The sequence below is a fragment of the Haemaphysalis longicornis genome, unplaced genomic scaffold (genome assembly GCF_048455015.1).
Source record: "Haemaphysalis longicornis isolate Haplotype H1 unplaced genomic scaffold, Haemaphysalis longicornis Haplotype H1 scaffold_11, whole genome shotgun sequence".
Classification (NCBI taxonomy): Eukaryota; Metazoa; Arthropoda; class Arachnida; order Ixodida; family Ixodidae; genus Haemaphysalis; species Haemaphysalis longicornis.
Genome location: NW_027526214.1, coordinates 33745009 through 33764145, shown reverse-complemented (window position 1 = coordinate 33764145; position 19137 = coordinate 33745009). Strand labels below are relative to the sequence as shown.

General features: G+C 46.2%; 1 protein-coding gene across 1 annotated transcript; it reads left to right on the top strand.

Moving 5' to 3' along the window:
• The first annotated feature begins 14506 nt into the window (after window positions 1–14506).
• Window positions 14507–18841, top strand: LOC144160837 (uncharacterized). Its single transcript, XM_077691973.1, has 3 exons — window positions 14507–14695; window positions 15402–15545; window positions 18474–18841. The coding sequence occupies exons 1-3, from the start codon at window positions 14594–14596 to the stop codon at window positions 18828–18830; spliced, it is 603 nt and encodes a 200-aa protein (XP_077548099.1). The 5' UTR covers window positions 14507–14593; the 3' UTR covers window positions 18831–18841.
• Window positions 18842–19137: the final 296 nt, after the last annotated feature.

The window sequence follows — 19137 nt, the reverse complement described above, 5'->3', positions numbered from 1 at the left end:
TGATGCATTTTATACTGTAATATTTTCGTAGCCGCACGTGCGAGTTTGCTGTGCGCAACTCATGAAAATAACGTGTTTTTTCTCCGTGTGTTTGCCACACAGCATATGAGAGGTTTAAAAAGGAAGAGACAAGAAAGTAGGAATGCCACAGAAAAAAAGGAAAGTAGAAAAGCAAGATATAGGGGCTGGAAAAAGCACAGTCACAAAACTGACACGTTTTCGAGCCCATTGGTTCGCATGAAATCCTGTTACATGCATAAAGTCTATTAGCGAACTGCAGTATCTATCTTCCTGCACCCAGTGGTTGTAGTCATCCGGTTTATCTCACCGGATGCCCACCTTTCTGAGCTCGGATACCCAGTCCTAACAATACATACATACATACATACATACATACATACATACATACATACATACATACATACATACATACATACATACATACATACATACATACATACACGCATACATACATACATACATACAGAGAAATGAAATCGAATCAAATTAATCTTTATTCCCAGATAAAACTATTTTCATTGACAGATAAATCTAGGTGGTTTCCTGGGTAAAAGTTGCATAAGCAGCAGGACGGAGCCAAAGAAATCAGTACAAAGCTTAGCGACAAGCATAATCACAAAAATACAAGCTTGCACGTAAATATAGAAAAATAGCATTGCAAGAATAAAAGAAAAGCTTTACACACTTTCAGAAATTTCCAATACTTCACAAAAGCACACAAAAGAGCGACACAACATGATAATACCAATTCCTTGAGGTCATTTAAAACACAATTGACGAAATATCTATCCAACAAATCCCAAGTTAGGGAAAAAATAATGAAAAGTAATCATAATACAAATATAAAAAAAGCCAAACATGTAAGTGTGAGCATTTGGCTATATTTTGATATTTGTAGAAAACCCGTGGATGGTTATGAACATGCATACATACATGCATAACATACATACATACATGCATACATACACACAAGCATACACACATACATACATACACACATACATACATACATAAATACATGCATGCATACATACATACATGCCCACACACATACATACATACATACATACTTACATATCATAATCACCAGCCTATCTGCAGGGCACAGGCCGCTACCAATAACCTCCAGTTATACCGGCCCTGTGCTAACTGCTACCAATTTATCATCACAAATTCCTGGATCTCATCAGCCCATCTAACTTTCTGCCCCACCCCCTGCCACGCTTCTTTCCTCTTGGGATTCGCTATGTTACCTTTAATGACCTGCAGTTATCTCTCCTTAGAATCATGCCCTGGCCACGCCATTTCTTCTTCTTAATTTCTGCTAATATGTCCCTAACCGGCGTCAGTTCCCTGGCCCACTCCGCTCTCTACTTGTCCCTAATCTCACACCTATCATGTTCCATTCCATTCCTCCCTTAGTCGTTCTTAATTTAGGTTGAACCCGCTTAGAGAGCCTCCAAGTTTCTCTCCCATAGGTGAGTACCAGCAAGATGCAGCTGTCATACACTTTCTTCTTCAGGGACAATGGTAGGCTGCCATTGATTATCTGAGAATTTCTTCCGAATGCATTCCACCAATTCTTAGCCATTGCAATTATCTCAGCCTCATAGTAGGGATCGGCGGTCACATCTTGGTCAAAGTAGATATATTCACTTACCACTTCCACTGACTCGCCATCTAACTTAAACCACTCTGCTCTATCGAGGTTATTGATCATTACTCGAATTTTCTGCATATTAATTTTCCCGACCATTGTTCTACTCTGTTTGTCCAGTGAGGTAAGCATGCTTTGCACCCCGAGTTTCTTAGCAAGGCAACGTCATCAGCAAATCTGAGAGTAGGGAGGTATTCTCCATTACATCTTATCCCCCCGTCCTGTTCCCAATCCAATGTTCTGAATTCTTCTAAATGTGCTGTGAATAGCATTGAAGAGATTGTGTCTCGGTGTCTGACACCCTTTCTTATGGGGATTTTGCGACTATGCTTATATAGGACGGTGGTAGCTGTGGACCCTTTTAGGCATGCTCTAGTATTCTTACATAATTCTCATCTACATCCTGGTTCCGTTATGCCTGAATGACTGCTAGTGTTTCGACCGAGTCAAATAGTTTCTCATAATCTATGAAGACTCTATGTAAGCGTTGAATATACTCCCCGCACTTCTCTATCAGCTGATTTGATCGTATGAATATGGTCCATTCTTAAATAGCCTTTACAAAACCCTGCCTGTTCTTTAATGACTAAAATCTAAGGTGGCGAAAATTCTCTTAGGTATTAATACCTCGGTAAGTACCTTGTGAACGACTGGCAGTAAGCTGATCGTACTAATTTTTGAAGTCTTCCATGTCGCCTTTCTTATGGATTAGAACGATGGCCGCGTTCTTCCAAGATTCCGTTGAACTCGCGGTCATAACGCATTGCGTGTACAGATTTGCCGGTTTTACTAGTACAATTTTCCCACCATCCCTCAAGAGTTCGGCTCCTATCTGATCTTCACCAGTTGGTTTACCCCTTGCTTTCCTTTCAAAGCCTTCCTTACTTCTTTTGTCGTTACTGGTGGGATGTCTATCTCTGCTGAACTACTTTCTCGCTCTGTATTATCCTGGATGTCACGGCTACTGCACAGGTCTCCATAGAACTTCTCGGCTACTATCACTATTTTATCCCTGTTTGGGATGACGTTTCCTTGCTTGTCTTTAAGTACATACATCTGATTTTTGCCCACGCCTAGACGACTCTTCGCTGCTTTTAGGCTACCTCTGTTCTCTACAATATGCTCGATCCTCTTCATATTATACTTGCGTATGTCAGTTGTCTTACGGTCATTGATTACCTTAGAAAGCTCCGGTAGTTCTATTCTGTCAGCGGAGGGTGGAAATTGTCATGCTTTGCCATTTCCTAATTAAATCTTTCGTCTCCTGCGAACGTTTACAAGTCTAGCCATCGTGCCCCCCGACTTCTAGCACACACTCCGAGATCATTCGTGTAAGATTGTCGCTGACTTCCTCTGTCGTAAGTTCTGATTCGTCGATAACAGCTGAAAATCGCTTCTGCAGCGCGGTTCTAAATTCTTGATCTCTGATTCTTACAGTAGGCTCATTGTCCAACTTCTTTCATACTACCTTGTTACGGTCCCTCCTAAAATATGGCCTATTTACAGATCTTACTCACAACGGAGCACTTCAGAGCACTTCCACATACGGCACCACGCCAGTGTTATCGCATAATAGAGGGTGTATTCCATCTTTATGCTCTCCATTCGTCCTCCACCACCACCACTTCCGGCTCTCCCGTTTGCAGAAGAAGGTATTGATGATGCGTGGATTATTCCGTTATGCGAACTCGACTAGTAGGTATCCCCTGTGATTGCTACAGCACAGACCACAGTTCCCACCTGCCTTGTCCTCATCATGATTTTTCCCTACTTTAGTATTGAAATCTCCAATGACGACAGTATACTGTGTTTTTACTTAGGCCACTGCCGATTCCACATCTTCGTAGAAGGATTCAACTCGCTAGTCGTCGTCGCTAAATGTAGGCGCGCAGCCCTGTACCACATTTAATTTGTACCTGTTATTAAGCCTAATTTCGAGACCGGCTACGGTTTAGTTTATGCTGAAGTATTCATCGATGTTGCCAGCTATGCTTTTATTAGATGCGAAGCAGCTTATGGTCGAGCCTGTTCTCTCCGCCGTTGTGTGGACCACCAGTACACCACCCTCGCTGCGCATGCCTGGCGAGACACCTCTGATGATGACTGTGGGAGGATGCCCATGGGATTGGCCAACCAAAGAATCCATCACGAGATAGATTCGCGTTCAACCACCATCGTCATCTTCACGTAGGGGAACCCTGAGTAGTATGCGAGGCATTCCTCCTCTCCTCTCCGGCATTTTGCCTCTCCTCTCCGAAGATCCTCTACTCTCCGGGATTGCGCAACGAATGGCAACACCTGCGACTCCACGCACGATAATGCGAAACAGTTTATGGTTAGAGAAGCGACGGTAGCTGCTGCATGCTCCTCTGGGGGCGCCACTGTAGATCCGCGGTATAAATGACGCGTGCGCGCACTCCGCTCCCCTCATTTTTCTCCCGCAACGCCGCAATCGAACTGAAAATAATGGGAACTTGAGCCGACCCCATGGCAGCTTCGCATACTACTCAGGGTTCCCCTACGGGAAGATAGTGAAATTGTTTTGACTAGAAGTCCCACTCACCGTTCTCTTCTGTGCAGGAGACCGCGGTAACATAGGACGTTTCAATTTTTCAAAACCGTAAATGCTTCACCTGTCCTCCTAACAACACTATGCCCTATGACATCCCATTTAATACTCTTTAATTCCTCGAACATCATCTCTAGACTGGCCTCGCCGGGTAAAGTTCTCGTGCTAAACCTTGCCACGCTCAGATTAAAATGGCGGCCTGTCCGGATAGAGGGATCTTTAGCACACTCTGCTGCGTTACAGGTCTGTCCGCGGCCGTGGTCAGTTGTTTTGCGGCCACTGGAGACTGAGGGCGATGGGTTAAATGGCATATTCATGGGAGGTTGTGGCCATTACTGCACCAGGGGGGCCAATCCTGCTCTGGTAAGCGAGTGCGTTACCGGAAACGGTCGCCGGGATCAGGCCGTACCCAAAACATTAGCCTGCAATTCTATCGAGACGCGGATTTTTTTGTTCGTGTGGGAACTGGGGCAGCACGGAATTCGAACAACGGTCCGTCTGCACATGAGGCGGATGCAATACCTCTACGTCACTCCTGCACCTTACAAACATACATAGGTATACACAGACATACGTACATACATGCATACATACACAAGTGCATACCTACATAGACACAGACATACATCGTACATACATGTGTACATCCATACATACTTATACACGTACAGACAGATAAACCTACGTACATGCATGTATGCATGCGCGATGCATGCATGAATACATATATACATACATATGCACATACATACGTATACTCTATGTCGAGTAGTGCTGGGCACTGTGTCTAGGAGTAATAGTTCTGTTCCATATTTCACTCCATTAGGAAGCATTGAGCTACTCTTCCTAGGAGTGGTGCGTGGCCGTGAAAACTATAGGAGAAAAACTCCTCGTGGGATTTACTTGCTGCTTTCGAGGCGGAGTACTTGAACACTGAATGGGAATTGTAATGCCATCTCCATGGCAGCGTTCTGTCACTCCCTTTGGGCGTGAATAAGCTCTATTGGCTGCGGCGGTACGGGCTACTCCAGAAGTGTACTACTACTCTCTCTTTCAAAGCATCCCGCTACGCCCCAAGAGTGTTCTGCTGTTCCACGCAAAGCAGCGTGTTTTCGTTCAGCCTGCTACAACCCCCCTCCCCACGATGGTACTGTAGACAGTTAAGATAAAACAAAATGACCAGCTATTTTGAAGCTTGGAAAACAAGGAAAAACGAGCTCAGACTTATTTTCCAAGAAAACATCACAACAATCGGTACATTCTGCAATTTCACACAAAAAGCATTTTTTAAATTAAAATATCACAGCAGAAAACACGGTTCCTACTGCACATCCACAGAGAAGGTATCGTAGATCCTATTTAGGACGCATTTAAAAAATCATGAATAAAAATAGAAATGCACCACAGCAACTGAAAACCATGAAAAAAAAAACATTAAATTAAGACAATAAATATGACATTATTACCCACCAATAAAAAGGTCCTGGCATTAGCACGAAAAACATCAGTAAAAATACAGCAGGGGGGGATGAGGTAACAGTGTGAAAATAAAACTGGCCTTAGTACATCAGTGACTGCTTCACACGGACTGGAAAGCCAGCTTTAATTCAGGACACATTAAAAACAACTACAAATAAGTTTTTTGAAACAAAAATCTGGGACCAAAACAATTCATCTTGGATTACTATTGACGCAATAAAAGATGCCATCATCCCAAAGATAAAACGGCATTGACACAGAAATTTTGCTACAGATATATCTTGCTGGGACAATAGGAAACCGCAGGAAATATTTCCACTGGGTTTTTTTTTAGTAGGGGTGGTTGTGAAATGAGGATACGCTAGTAAGATTAAAAAAGGCCTAACTTGGCTTTAAAAACAAACATGTTCGAGCTGACTTCTTCATAATGCTGGTGACGGTATTCAGAACTGCACGAACCAGGGCATTGGGATTGAGCCAAAGTTACGTATACAGAAGCAAGAAGGTGCGCTTAGCCTTTGAAGCGTATTCACACTGAACAGCCAAGATACAGAAAACAGCACTGAGAACCCACCCACGATGTCCAAGGCTGTAGGAGAAGTGTCTCGAATACGACGGCCACTCCTGCCGACGCCTCGGGGCTCTGCTTCTCCCTCTCTCTCTCACTCTCTGTCTCTCTCCCTCTCTCTAAAAAAGAAATCTTAGGGCGAGTAGCGTCTTCCCGTGGTATCTACATGGCAGAAAGGGGGGACAGCAAATATAAGTTGTACAATGAAAAAAAGAATTGACGAGGTTGAACAACGTAAATGAAGTTTATTGGGTGGTGGCTTAGTTTTTGCGCCGTGAGCACGCAGTGAACCCGAATTTGAATGCAATACTATTTCCGCAATCACCAGTCTAGATGCGAATGTGCGGTGAATTCGGATGCAGCCACCCTCCTTGTGGCAGTTGGCGAATGTCATGTCTGACAGCGCGCCCTACAGCTCTGTCTGCCTACGCACTGCGCGTTAAACACATTAGCGCTTTTATGTTTTGTGCCCGTAGCTTCCATTGTTTACCCCGCTATGGTTACTGGTATAAAAGATTGCACAAAACTTAAGTACAGATAACTCTTTGTGCAATGTTATAATCACTGATTAATTTGCATTGGATTTAGTCGTCATCAGCCGACTGCAACGCACGGCACATTATACGTTCACACGTTCAGTGTGGAAAAGTTGCTAGTGGGTCACATAGCTACTGTTTTCTCGATTCTCCAGTACGCTTCGTTGCATACACACTGCCGGTCGCTACATTTCATAAGAACCAATAGGCTCATGATTGAGCGATCAGAACGCTCTAACATTAAATGCATAACCACATGCAGCGACGGCGACATGCAACGCGTAAAACGTAATGTAATGGGTACAACCAACAGTGTGGGAGCCAACGACAAACGAAAAAAAAATATTGCCTTGCCGCCAATACCCTCCGTCCTCGTCGCTGCCGCTCGCTTGAGGGCTGCTCCTGGCCGACAAAACGGCTGCGACGGCGACGATCCGCCGCCGCCGCCAGCGGCCAGTGTAAACATTTCAGGGGCGAAGCTCCTATTGCTTGGTGCAAGTCCCTCGTCGCGCCGTCGCCCTGTCCACTAGTTCTCGAGGTGACCGCTAGAGGCGCAGCTGTGCAACAGTTCCTAGGTCGCCCACTAGATAGCGCGCCGCCGCTGAAGGCGGCGCGTCACAAGCTACTCGTCATTAACACTTTGGAAGCGAAGGCAGCGGCGCGGAGAGCTCGCGACGCGGCTGCAATGCGGGCCCACCGCCAAGACCCCGGGGTGAGAGCTCACAAGGCCGAAGAAAGACGCCACCATCTGGAGCAATCGCAAGCCAGCACCAGCATCGATCCGGAGGCGGCGTTAGCGGCGAGGGCTCGTGCAGCCGAAGCAAAGCGGGCTCGTCGACAAGCTGATCGCGAAGTGAGAGCCCGCGAAGCAGAGGCGGCACTCAAGCGAAGGCAAGAGGACCTCGAATCGGAGCGGGCGCGAGATAATTGCATTACATGTAAATAATAAACATCGTGTATATAAGTGTATATACAATCACCCCTATAACAACGTGTCGAGTTTTATATGATGTGTGGGCGAATGTTTCACGGTTTTACTGATAAGCATTGGAGCTTCGCCCCACTCATCATCATTCACTTCTTGGAGATGGCGGGATTTTTTTCGCTTGTGTGTGTCGCCCACAAAACCTGTTTTCTGTACCCATTGAGTGAGGTTTTTCACGTCGCTCATCGGTGTAGACGCATGTAGTTTCCCCTTAGCAGTGCGGAGCGTACGCCCGGAAAATGCTGTTTCCATCCATCATACCCCCAATCAAAGCGCAATAAAACCTGTCTGGACAGTATTTCAGTCTGCTGCTGTACGTATGGCGGTCACTGAAATTATTCTTATTACTGTAACGCAGTATAATATCCCCCTCCCAGTTTTCATTCCGGTGTCACCGATTTCCTCGGCACTGCTCCGGGGCCCCTCCACATCACCGCTGACACGTCCTTCACAACTATTTTCCCCTAGCCTCCACCGATGCCCTTTTGGCAAGTTGGGCTGTCGGCAGCTAACGGCGGTATTGCGGTTATCAAATGATTACGAAAAACAATCAGAAGCACGGATGAGCGTAAAAAATGCAAGGACGATTACTACTCTCCCTAACATAAAAGGTGTGCGCAGCGCGAGCTGCAGTCTTCTCGGGCACGGCGCATTTCTGTTGAAAATGTTTGCGTGATCAGCGAACTTACGGCATCGTGCGCTACTGTGCTGATGATACTTCGCAGTGCGGCGCCGCCGCCGGCCAGCATGCATGTTGCGAATCGTGTTTGAAGCTCCCACGGAAATGTCACGTGGTTCGGATTAGCTTCGCACAAGGGAGCAGCGAGCATGTTGTTGCATATCGTGTTTGAACCTCCCGCGCAAACATCACGTGGTTTTTATTAGCGGAGAATAGAACAGCGTCTGGGGAGAGTTTTAGGGAGGGCGCTCCTTGGTGGCAACACATGAAACATGTGTGAGGGAAAGGCAGTGAGAGATATGACCCCGTAGCCGCACGTGTCGTACTCCACTTCACCCTTCGCTAGACGCTCCTCTCCGTTTTCTTTCTTTCGTCGCTGCTGCGTTCACTGCCTAAGTTACACGGACGTAAACACACGCCGCTCTGCCACCTTAAATCACCGAAACCCGCTGTCGCGGCGTCTGTCACTTCTAAGCACACGAACATGACCGGTTGCCGGTTTATGCGTGGGTAGGTTTGTAGTGAAGAATAATGGGAAAGAGTAGGCGAGGCGTGTCGCGCAGCTATAGGTTTCATGCCCATACTGATGAATTGCATGTCTGTTGTGCTGGTAAAAGATTTAAACACGGACGCTAAACGGCCCAATGGGTACTGTCCGGAGTCCTTAGTGATAGAGCGGATTGACTTTGAGTGTTAGGCTATGTTCAGATTGCCGACGCAGAACCCGTATCGTAATCCATGCCATGTCACGCAGTTCGGTTGGCTGAGACGTGAAATAAAATTTCATTCTTTAAAGTCATTACGACAGTTACGCCAACAGTCTGAACCCGGCTTTACAGGAGCAGTAAGATGCTTACGACGCGGGAGGGACGCAGGCAGTTCCATGTTTTTCTGCAAGAACAACTGAATCCATCAGATGTTCATTCAGCTAATTGGCTAGGAAGTATGCTCCATCGCAAAATTACGGTAAACGTGTTTTGTTTCGCGCACTCCGTGGACTGCGTCCAGCTTTGCAGGTCATCCTTGTTCACAGAGTAGAAGGGCACCAATTTTTTTAGTGACTGCCATGCGCTGCACGCGCTCCTGTCACTCAGCCGATTGTACACAATTCCTTACAGCCGCACAGGTAGCCAACCACTGCACGGCAGCCACTCTAAACCTAGCCGCCGAGCTAAAAGCACAGGATACTGCTGCCACTATTTGCGCGACCATGCTTCTTACCTGCGAAAACATTCAGCTAGCAACAACACCCGGTTAAAATACCAACAGTTCACGAAACAAATGGATTGCACTGGGGCAATAATTGATGCTGCTTGCAGACGGGTACAGAAACCGCCAGAAACCGCTACGCAACGGTCAAAATGAGTCACGAAAACATTAGGGCTAACCGCTTACGCGGACGGAAGTTAGACAGCAACTATGCTTCGTTAAATACGTAAGAAAAGAACACGAGGCTAACTAATGGCTTACCTCTCCTTCCCGGCAGCGTTTCTTCTTGCGGTAGATAAATCCAAAGTCGTCATCGTAACGCAAGATCCCAAGCTTAAGGCGCGAAGCCAGCGAAGGCCGCGAATCCACTCCGTTAAATTGCGCACGCATTGCTACACAGTGCGCATATAGTTCTGGTATCAGCCTCCGTTCCCGCGCCACTGTGATGTTCGTCCGAAAGAAAAACTAGTTCCACGCACGCACGAATGAACGAGCATGCTCGCATGTTCGTGATCTAGCGCGGACGCGCAGTCATGGAAGCAGTTAGCGAGCACGCGTCGCACTGTGTCGAAGCAAGTAGGACGATAATGGCAGCTCTAACTTCCCATGTTACATGAAGCGTCTGTTTGAAGTCCACTTCGTGCGTAGTACATTGTTTACAAAGCGCAGCCCTACATTGCGCGCTGGCGCGACATCAAGGTTTGGCGCGATCAGTCGGTCGCCCGGCCGGCCATGGCGGGGACACCGCCTGTGTCGGTTTTCCCCGTAGAAGCGAGAGATCGGCGTGATCGCCGCCGACGTCTTAAAGCCAGAAAACACAGAACGAACTTTCACGACGAAGTTCGCGCGACAGAAAATACGCCGTTGCCGGACACCGTATGTTCGTCGGCAGAACTGCGAAGGCACGGCCGCCGCGCCGCAGCTAGGATGCTCTCAGTGTGGCTAACTCCATGGCCATAGTCAACGTCGGCATTCAGTAAACAAGCCCTGTGAAGGAGCTTGCCGCTTGGGTTGTTCGTCTTTTGAAGATTCTGTGCGACTCGGGGGCGTTTTTTCTCCTGAAATACGCGTTTTCAGTTCTCAAAAGCGCTGAAGGCTATAAATAGTATTGAAAGAATCCGACCGTCCCCGGCGAAATTCGAACCAGCGACTCTAAAACCATAGAACCGGGGTTTTACCTCCACCTCACCTCCCCCTTTTTTTTCTTTATTACCGTTTGTCTCAAACGAAAAACGAGGTTACAGTGATTTCGTAACATTCTCCACCTTTGCGATAACAGAAGTGTAAAATATCTTCAGCTGAACAACGTCATCTAGCATTGGTAACCATTCAGGTGGTTCGCTTAGCGCTTTGTATACCTCCCTTATGTTGACCATACCCTCACTGAAATACTCTCTGGCGGTCCCCGCATTGGGATCGGCATGCCTGTCAGCCATCCTTGTGGGCCACAAGCTGTGCATGCTGACCAACATAACCATGTAGAATGGCACGCCTCCTGTATCACACACAGACGGAAAACGGATCCCGAAAGAGTTTATGGGCAGGTCCTTCTTAATATAACGCTGTGGGATGTCCCAGTGAAATCTCGCGTCTGAGCAGTCCAAAAAAATGTTGTCAGGGGTTTCCGGCTTTACGCATACGCGACAGTTAATGTTCCAAGGTATGTGTAATCCTTTCTCCTGGAGCCATGGCTTTACAGGAAGCGTGCCACTGTGGAGCTGAAAAAAAAAACTTTTAACAGAGGCGCGCACGCACATTCTCTTTACCCTCTTGAGCACATCACCTTCCCTTCCCACTGCATACATAGACCTGTATAGGGGAATGGGTAACATAACATCAGTGAGGTCCGTATACAAATTTTGAGTGGTACATTGCTCAAGTACTCCATCAAAAATCGCACTCTCAATATTTTTAACGCCCATACAACTTCGCGCATGAAACCACACAGACTCGCTCGTCTGCCCCCAAAAGAGGACACAACAAATTCAGGTATGTGATCACGAAGGCGCACTTCAATGACTGTAAGTAGAAAGGGATGGCTCTGATCCCTTAAGAAACAAAAGGTGGACACAATCTGCTTCCGAAACAACTGAAGAGCCCCAAGCCTTATTTTCGAACTGCGCGGAACAGGTTCGAGCGGCTGGTCCGCTCCCAAGTCGATCACCAAATAAAAACCGCAAACACTCTGAGCAGCTTCTGAACAGAAACTCTCGTCATCGACAGCACCTGAAGGACATAGAACCCTTTGCCTACAAGAACCCAATTGCACACAGTAGCTCGTGCAAACATCGACAAATTCTTTCCACTCCACCTAGTTGTCTGAACTCTTGCGCCCTATATTTCCAGCGTCCGAAATTCAGTAGGCTGCCTGCAGTTATTGAGTGGGTACGGCCAAGTATATGGCCGGAGTTACCGTCCACATAATATTTCCAAAAACTTCAGGCGTGTCTTCCAACTCCCCCTGCCAGAAACCTAGTGACTTGTTCCAACTTATAGCACTACCCGTATGCTTACACAACATTCCAGCTTCTTTTACTGCCTCTAGAACACTGTCTTTGTTGCTGCAGACTATGGCTATATCATCCGCGTATGTCAATATTTTTACTTCGCTCTCAAAGAACTTATAACCAGTTATTTTTCCACTGTTCCTAATCTTTAAACCAGACGGTTCCGAGTAGATGGCAAACAACAATGCACTCAAAGGGCAACCTTGCTTATCCGACGATACCACTCCACCTCACCAGAGGGCACTCCAGTGCAAAATCGGGCGTGTCAAACCTGGCTCCTAATACATACGACTGGCTGCTTCTATTTTGTTGTATTTGAGATGGCGTCGCAGTGACGCCGTCTGTTCCTGACACGTCCATCTTGCAGATAGTCCCCATGTTTCTCTTAATAAAAGTTTTGTAGCCGTATTTTCTTTATTTAACCTATTAAAAGCTATCGTAAATGCCTATCTCTGCGACACAAGCCACGGTGGTTTAGTCGGGACCGTGTCGCGCTTGCGGCTCGAGCTATCAGAAGAGCACGGACATCACTTCTTACAACACCATTTTCCTCAATCCATCTCAGATTTATGATCCGTTTTTTAGGTCGACTAGGCGAGGGACAAGTGTACGTCTATCAAACTCTTCCAAAGCGGCCCTCTGCAGCTGCCCGTAGATTGGTTCCTTCGATTTGCCGCTCGCCGCCGCTCCGCCGCCGATAACCTTTTCTAAACAAGCTAGATCAGCGGCGGGCGACGTTTTTTCCGCCGCCGGGCGTGGGGCGCGCACCGAATACCGTTGTTCGCAGTCTTTTCGTCGCATATTCTCTCCATGGCTTCATGTGTTCTGGCCTTTACGCACGCATGCATGTTTAGCATGCACGGTGCAGCGCGCAAGGTGAGTAGAAATTGCCGCAGCAACGCTGAAATCGGCGTGCAGTATTTTTTTCCTCCGTGGTGCGCACCATTATGATGCATTATCTGCCAACTTTTTAAATGTGGATAAAAAAGGCATTACAGAAAAAAAAAACAAAAAAATGAAACCACATCGAGACACATCGAGACATTCATGTCACTGAACGGTGCGAGCAATCGTTTCACGAATTCATATTCTTGCACATTTAGAATGCGTGGCGGAAGTAATCGGCTCTTTTTACACAACTGCTTTATATAATATATGCGTATGCAAATAACACATTGCTGTTGAATTGGTCTGCGTAAATGGTAGGATTGCATCCCCATGCTTACTGCCGCACTGGACAAGAATGAAAGGGCAATGTTACTCTTCCTACTGAACAGAGGGAGACGATGCGCAGATTTACTCTGCATCGGTGCGGGAGCGGAACTGGGTATGCACTCCGTGCCACACGAGAAGAATACGCAGTCAGTTTTGCTCTTTCTTCTTATGGGGAGCGAACATTGCATCTAACTGCCCGCCGCTTTCGAGGGGAGTGCGCCAACGCTTAGAAGAGTACAATGACTGTCGGACTCTTCAAATATTCCACATATTTCTTAGAGTGTGCATACATACAATCACACACATATATACATACATACATACATACGTACACACATGCATACATACACACATACATGCGTACGTACGTACGTACCTACGTACATACATACATACATACGTACATACATACATGCGCTCTTGCATACATACATACATACATACATACATACATACATACATACATACATACATACATACATAGTTAAATACATACATGCATGCATGCATACATAAAGTTTGTACTGCCGATGAAATAGAATGTATGCTGCGCATCCCAGCGCTCGATCCTAACAAGCGAAGTAGAGCAAAAGCCAGCGCACGCCCAGGTACCCAACTAAATGCTTCATCTTTTGTGTGCACCCTCAAAAGTATTAGGCTGAGAACTTTAGTTTTTACTGTGTTTAAGTTTTATTTTATTTACCGTAATCGGGCGTACTCTGCGTCGAACGCATAGCCTCACGGTTATTGTCCGCAATAAGTAGACAAGTTTACATAATGAATATCTAGTCGAAGGGCTATTAGTTAGAAAGACGCCTTCAAACGAAACATTTTGAATACTACAATGAGATTCTCCTCATAGTTAATGCGTGCTTCATGCCATGCTTTAGATCACACATCCAGAATTGCATGCTCTATGAGACCTCTTACCAGCACTATTCAGTCTTCAAAAGTGTTTCCCTCGAAGGAGCGCTTGTCCTGCGTTGAGCTTCTACCGGATTGTCAGTATAGCCATCACGATTATCCCGATAATGGGTTTTTGCAGGCTGACTTTCGTGTGCCGCATCCGCAGGTAATGGAAAAGGAGCGGAGCTTTCCGCGTGTCTGGCTGCGACACCTCCGCGCCTGGCACGCCCTGCCGCCACTCGCGCAAGCCCTGCTGCCGACTATGGCCTCGGTGGAGAATGTCGACTCCCCTGCGGATTTCTTCCGCCCTCCCTATTACGCCGGGGGTTCGTTCCAGGCATACAACTTCGCCGCTCTCGGGCAGGTGCGTTGGCATGCTGTTCTGGAAGGCTGCGGCATTATATTTGACCCTGGTTGAGCTGTTTAAAGCCCCAAAGTCTTTATTACAGCTTTGATTGCAAAAAATGAAGTTGGGTTAGAAAGGAAGCAATGCGTAGTTTATTTAGCTGCGAATAGACTGGAGCCGGTACCATGTTGGGAGACCCCGTGTGACTCGCCTGGAGATACGATGTCGGCACCATTGTCGGCGATTTCGGAGCAATCAATAATAGCCTTACTGACTGTCTACGAGCACAACCATAGATGGTTCTGGTTATTAAGTGTCCCACATCCCATGCTTATCTTTAGTGATTGTGTATTGCTCGAGTTTAATGAGTGTCGTAACCTGGCGGTATCTGTGACTTTAAAGAAAGCCCACCATGCGTTGTGCACGTTTTGGTAGTACTTTTTACCTACAGATTGTTTCCCTTTGTAGCTTCCATTTCATATGGTGACGGCACCTAGTTCAGGAAAATATCATGTTACAAATTTCAATCTGCTTGGAGTTAGGGTTCAGCAACAAACCCCAGCGTGCTTGCCATGACGAACCCAATACCAAATTGGTTGGATTTTATATGGAAAAGGTTTCAGACAGCTCAAGATCCTCATCTAGGTTTGTTATGTCTTCGCAATTCACCTTCCCAAGTTAGCCAAATTAGGCCTAAAATTTCCTACCGTGCATCTTCTTTCAGGTCGTGTCACAGGCCGTTGCCCACGAGCTTTTTGAGCAGCGTCGCGGCGACGCCGTGGGATCCGAACAGTGGAAGCGGTTGTTCGATGGTTTTGGGAAGGACGAGTACAGTAGTACTTATTGTTTTCACGCCAGGGTCAAGCAGGTGAGATGCAACCGCGGACATCCTTTTACATGCAATCGGTTTATGTCTAGTTTTCGCTTTTAGGGTGCACAAAAATAATCCACCTCAACAGATATTCCTTGTCTTAAGATGTAGCATTTTGTATTCACTTTTTAAAGGATTCCTCCGGAGACGTTCGGTGGGTAATATTTCCGTCTGCAATCGAGCATCATGTCGTGCTTCCGGAGTGACGTTGCGGCCGCTGTCCTTGCCTCCTAAGCACGCCCCCATTACCCCTTGTCCTTTTTTGCGTGAACAATGGGTTGGAGGTGGGTAGGCGTTTACGAACAGGTGCGCTTGACGCTCTAACCGCTTTAAAGCAATTCTTATAAAATGATAGCAGAAGACGGGTGCACCTATTGTTTAATAAAATCACCCCAAAACAAATTACATGACAAGTAGCTATCAAGACGAATATAACAGTACGTCGTCTTTCAATGACTTTTTTGTTATAAATAGTTCACAGCGAAGTTATAAATATCCTGAAGCTTCCTCCTGTTGTAAATACATGTGCTTGGAATTTATGGATACAAACGGACGGCCAAGAGTTTGTACACAACAATAAAATTCTACTCCTTCCAAATGTTATTTATTTGGTTAACTAAGAAGTATGCTCAATCACAAATTAGGAACCTGTTTTTTTTCGTCCACTTCTTTTACTTCGCCCAGTTCGCTTGTCATCCTTCTTCATAGAGTGAAAGACATCGACTTTTGTTTGGTGTCATGCACATTCAAAACAGTAAAGCCATGAGTTGAGCCATGGGATATTCTTGGAGTAATTAATGTTCGTTTTGTTCGTGCAGCACTTGTTTCCGGAAATCGCGAGCTGAGATATCAAAGGTTTCGGCGGAATTGATGAGTATAAAATTCAGTACACTTACACCCTACGGAGAAGGATGATCAGGCAAGCTGTGCGCAGTCCATCGAGGGGACAAAACAAGGCCCAAATGTGTTTTTGTTTCTTCACTCTTTGGACAACCTTCCTTTCTCACGCTATTCCGTCGAATTTTAAGGTAGAATATATGACAGCTTGCAATCAATCTTCAAATTGTATCACCCAATTCCGCCCGAAGTGCAGTGTAAATTCCAGCCATAGACATACCATGTTGCTACCTTTTTTGTGAAATCTTCCGCATTTATATAGCCTGGTCGCTGGCGGATAGAAGGGGAGTTGGACTAGCCGGTGTCCGCCAAACTAAGGCGTTCGTGTTGTCGTACAACACGCACAGAGTAACGCGCTTCGCAAGCCTTGAGGCGTGTACAGTACGGAATTCGCACGTGTGCTGCTGCTGTGGCGACATGCAATCGGCACGCGAAGCAGTAGTTTTGGAACAAAGGATTGACCTTATCGCCGCCCTACGTGGTTTCTGAGTTGAAACAACGGCTGGGCCGAATGTTTGTGAACCAAGCAGCCGCAGTGAACGCAAAGTTGGCCATTGCAGACTTGTCCTTGTAATCTTGCCTGAAGCAGAGGATGATGTCCCTTTTGTCCAGCCCAGCAAAACTCTTCCGTACTAGAGGCGCAAACGCCACGTTTGCCTTTTATATCAAGTCGCATCAAGCACACGAGGGCTGACATCGTCTCACTACTAGCTGGATGAAGTGAACCATGCCCTATAGGTAACAGTGGCAGTAATCACTGTGGCCCAGCGAGTGGCAACTGCCTTTAGCATTTAATTTCCAGTAGAAGAAGCAGATTGATGTAAGGGCCAGATCTGTGCGCTTGAGACATTGTGGTTAGTGGCTCCGCATCAACTTTCCAGAGCACTTAATAGCAGTTATACTCCACCTCACACTAGCAGTTTTTCACTAACGTAGTGGGCACAAAATGACCGCGATTGCTCTAAATTAGAAGAACATTGAAAAATGAAATGTAACAAACCTTCCCGACGCCACGTTTGGTTCAGGCATAGCATGTTCTGACACCACAGCCGCACGTGTATACTTTACGTTATATCTCACGTCGAGTATAATGTATTCGGTGGTCTCTGGACGCCATGCTCTGCCGCCATACATCGCCAGCACGATCGTCATAATCATCATCATAATCATCACCATATTCAGACAACAAATCAGCGAGATTACGCTTAGACCTTTGTTGGTGGGCGCTGGCCAAAGAAGGGCAAGCAGGCTTCAACCGAGAATATCTCCTTGACTTTCTAGAACACCTATACGCACTATGAGGGCATTGTACAGTGTGCAATATCACCACTCGGTGGAATCACTATGCGGCCGTTTGGGCAGCACTTCAGAAATGCAGTATACACACCCATGTTTCCACTTTAGCCGAATGTTCATATTGTACTGGACACATGATGTCGCAAACAATCAAGATCGGCATGGCGATTAAGATGCCGTATATTTCATTGGTCACCATTTGATCTCTTCGGCGAATCTATAACGAGACCTTCTAAAAGCTTCCAATTGATTGGCTGTAACCACCATAATTTCACAAGTTGCTTAATTCCAGTGAGTGCTTTCTGCAGCTAGCACTTTGTTGAATATACTGTAGAGAAGGAATCGTTACTCTATTACTGTAAGCAACTTTATTGATACTCTATTGTTAGTGTAAGTCTGGTTACCCTAACAAAGTGTTCCTCTGTAGAAAGCATTGTCATGAACTGTCTTTCTTTTTTACGCAGAGTAGGCATTCCACCAATAAATGTCCGGGTGCAAATGAAACATTTGCGGAACTAGGATTTGTGTGAAGTAAAACACTGTTATGAATAACAAACGCACACAAATTATAAGACAAAAAGATAAACATTTTTTGCTTGAATATAGGTAATCTCTTTCGTCTCTGTCTACAATGGTATTCACTCTGCAGTGCTCGAAATGATCCATTATAAAATTTAGCATTGTGTACGTCCATTTAAGGTTCAAGTGCTTTGCCCTTGTCCCCATGCACAGAACGACACGTGGAGACAAGAAAAGCTGACGGAGAAGGTGTTTACCGACAAAGGATACCTGGAACACCTCCTTGGCACTAGGACAGCCCAGTTTGCTTTCGTTCAGCATCAGCGGTCGAACAACCGAACAGACAAAGGCGCTACTGCAGAGTTGCCGGGAGTTGGCCTGTCGAAAAAGCAACTGTTCGACGTCATGCACTGCGCCCTGAGCTGCGCAATGGTGGGGAAATCCGACCACCTCCGTTTCCCGCGCCGTCAGGACTGCATGGTCGTTTACAAGACTGCAGGCCGCTTCATCGACAGACCGTGCGGGAAGTCCCTGCGAGTGAACACTTTGAAAGAGTGTCTCTACGTATAGGGCGCTATTAAAATTACTCCTCAAAGCCTGTTACTTTCGCGCATTTCAATGACCTAGAAGGTGGAAATAAACCTGCTCGTAACCCTTGAGCTACACACCGTAGAAACGGACGAGGGATAAGAAGAGGGACTACAAGCATACAAACAAATGCTGAGTTCCAAAAAATTTAAATGGAAAGAAGACACACGCCTAAATATACATTCCATCAGAACTTCATGCAGATAACAAAGCTGGAAGCAGTAAACTCTAGTTCTAGCAGTAAACCAAAAAAGAATAAAACAATCGTTTGTGAGCGCTCGTTGTTGTC

Excerpts from the sequence above, each read along its gene's own strand:
- LOC144160837 (XM_077691973.1), top strand. The coding sequence starts at position 14,594 with ATGGCCTCGGTGGAGAATGTCGACTCCCCTGCGGATTTCTTCCGCCCT. Across the intron at positions 14,696-15,401 it reads ACTTCGCCGCTCTCGGGCAG|GTCGTGTCACAGGCCGTTGC; the intron begins GTGCGTTGGCAT and ends ATCTTCTTTCAG. Across the intron at positions 15,546-18,473 it reads TTCACGCCAGGGTCAAGCAG|AACGACACGTGGAGACAAGA; the intron begins GTGAGATGCAAC and ends CCCCATGCACAG.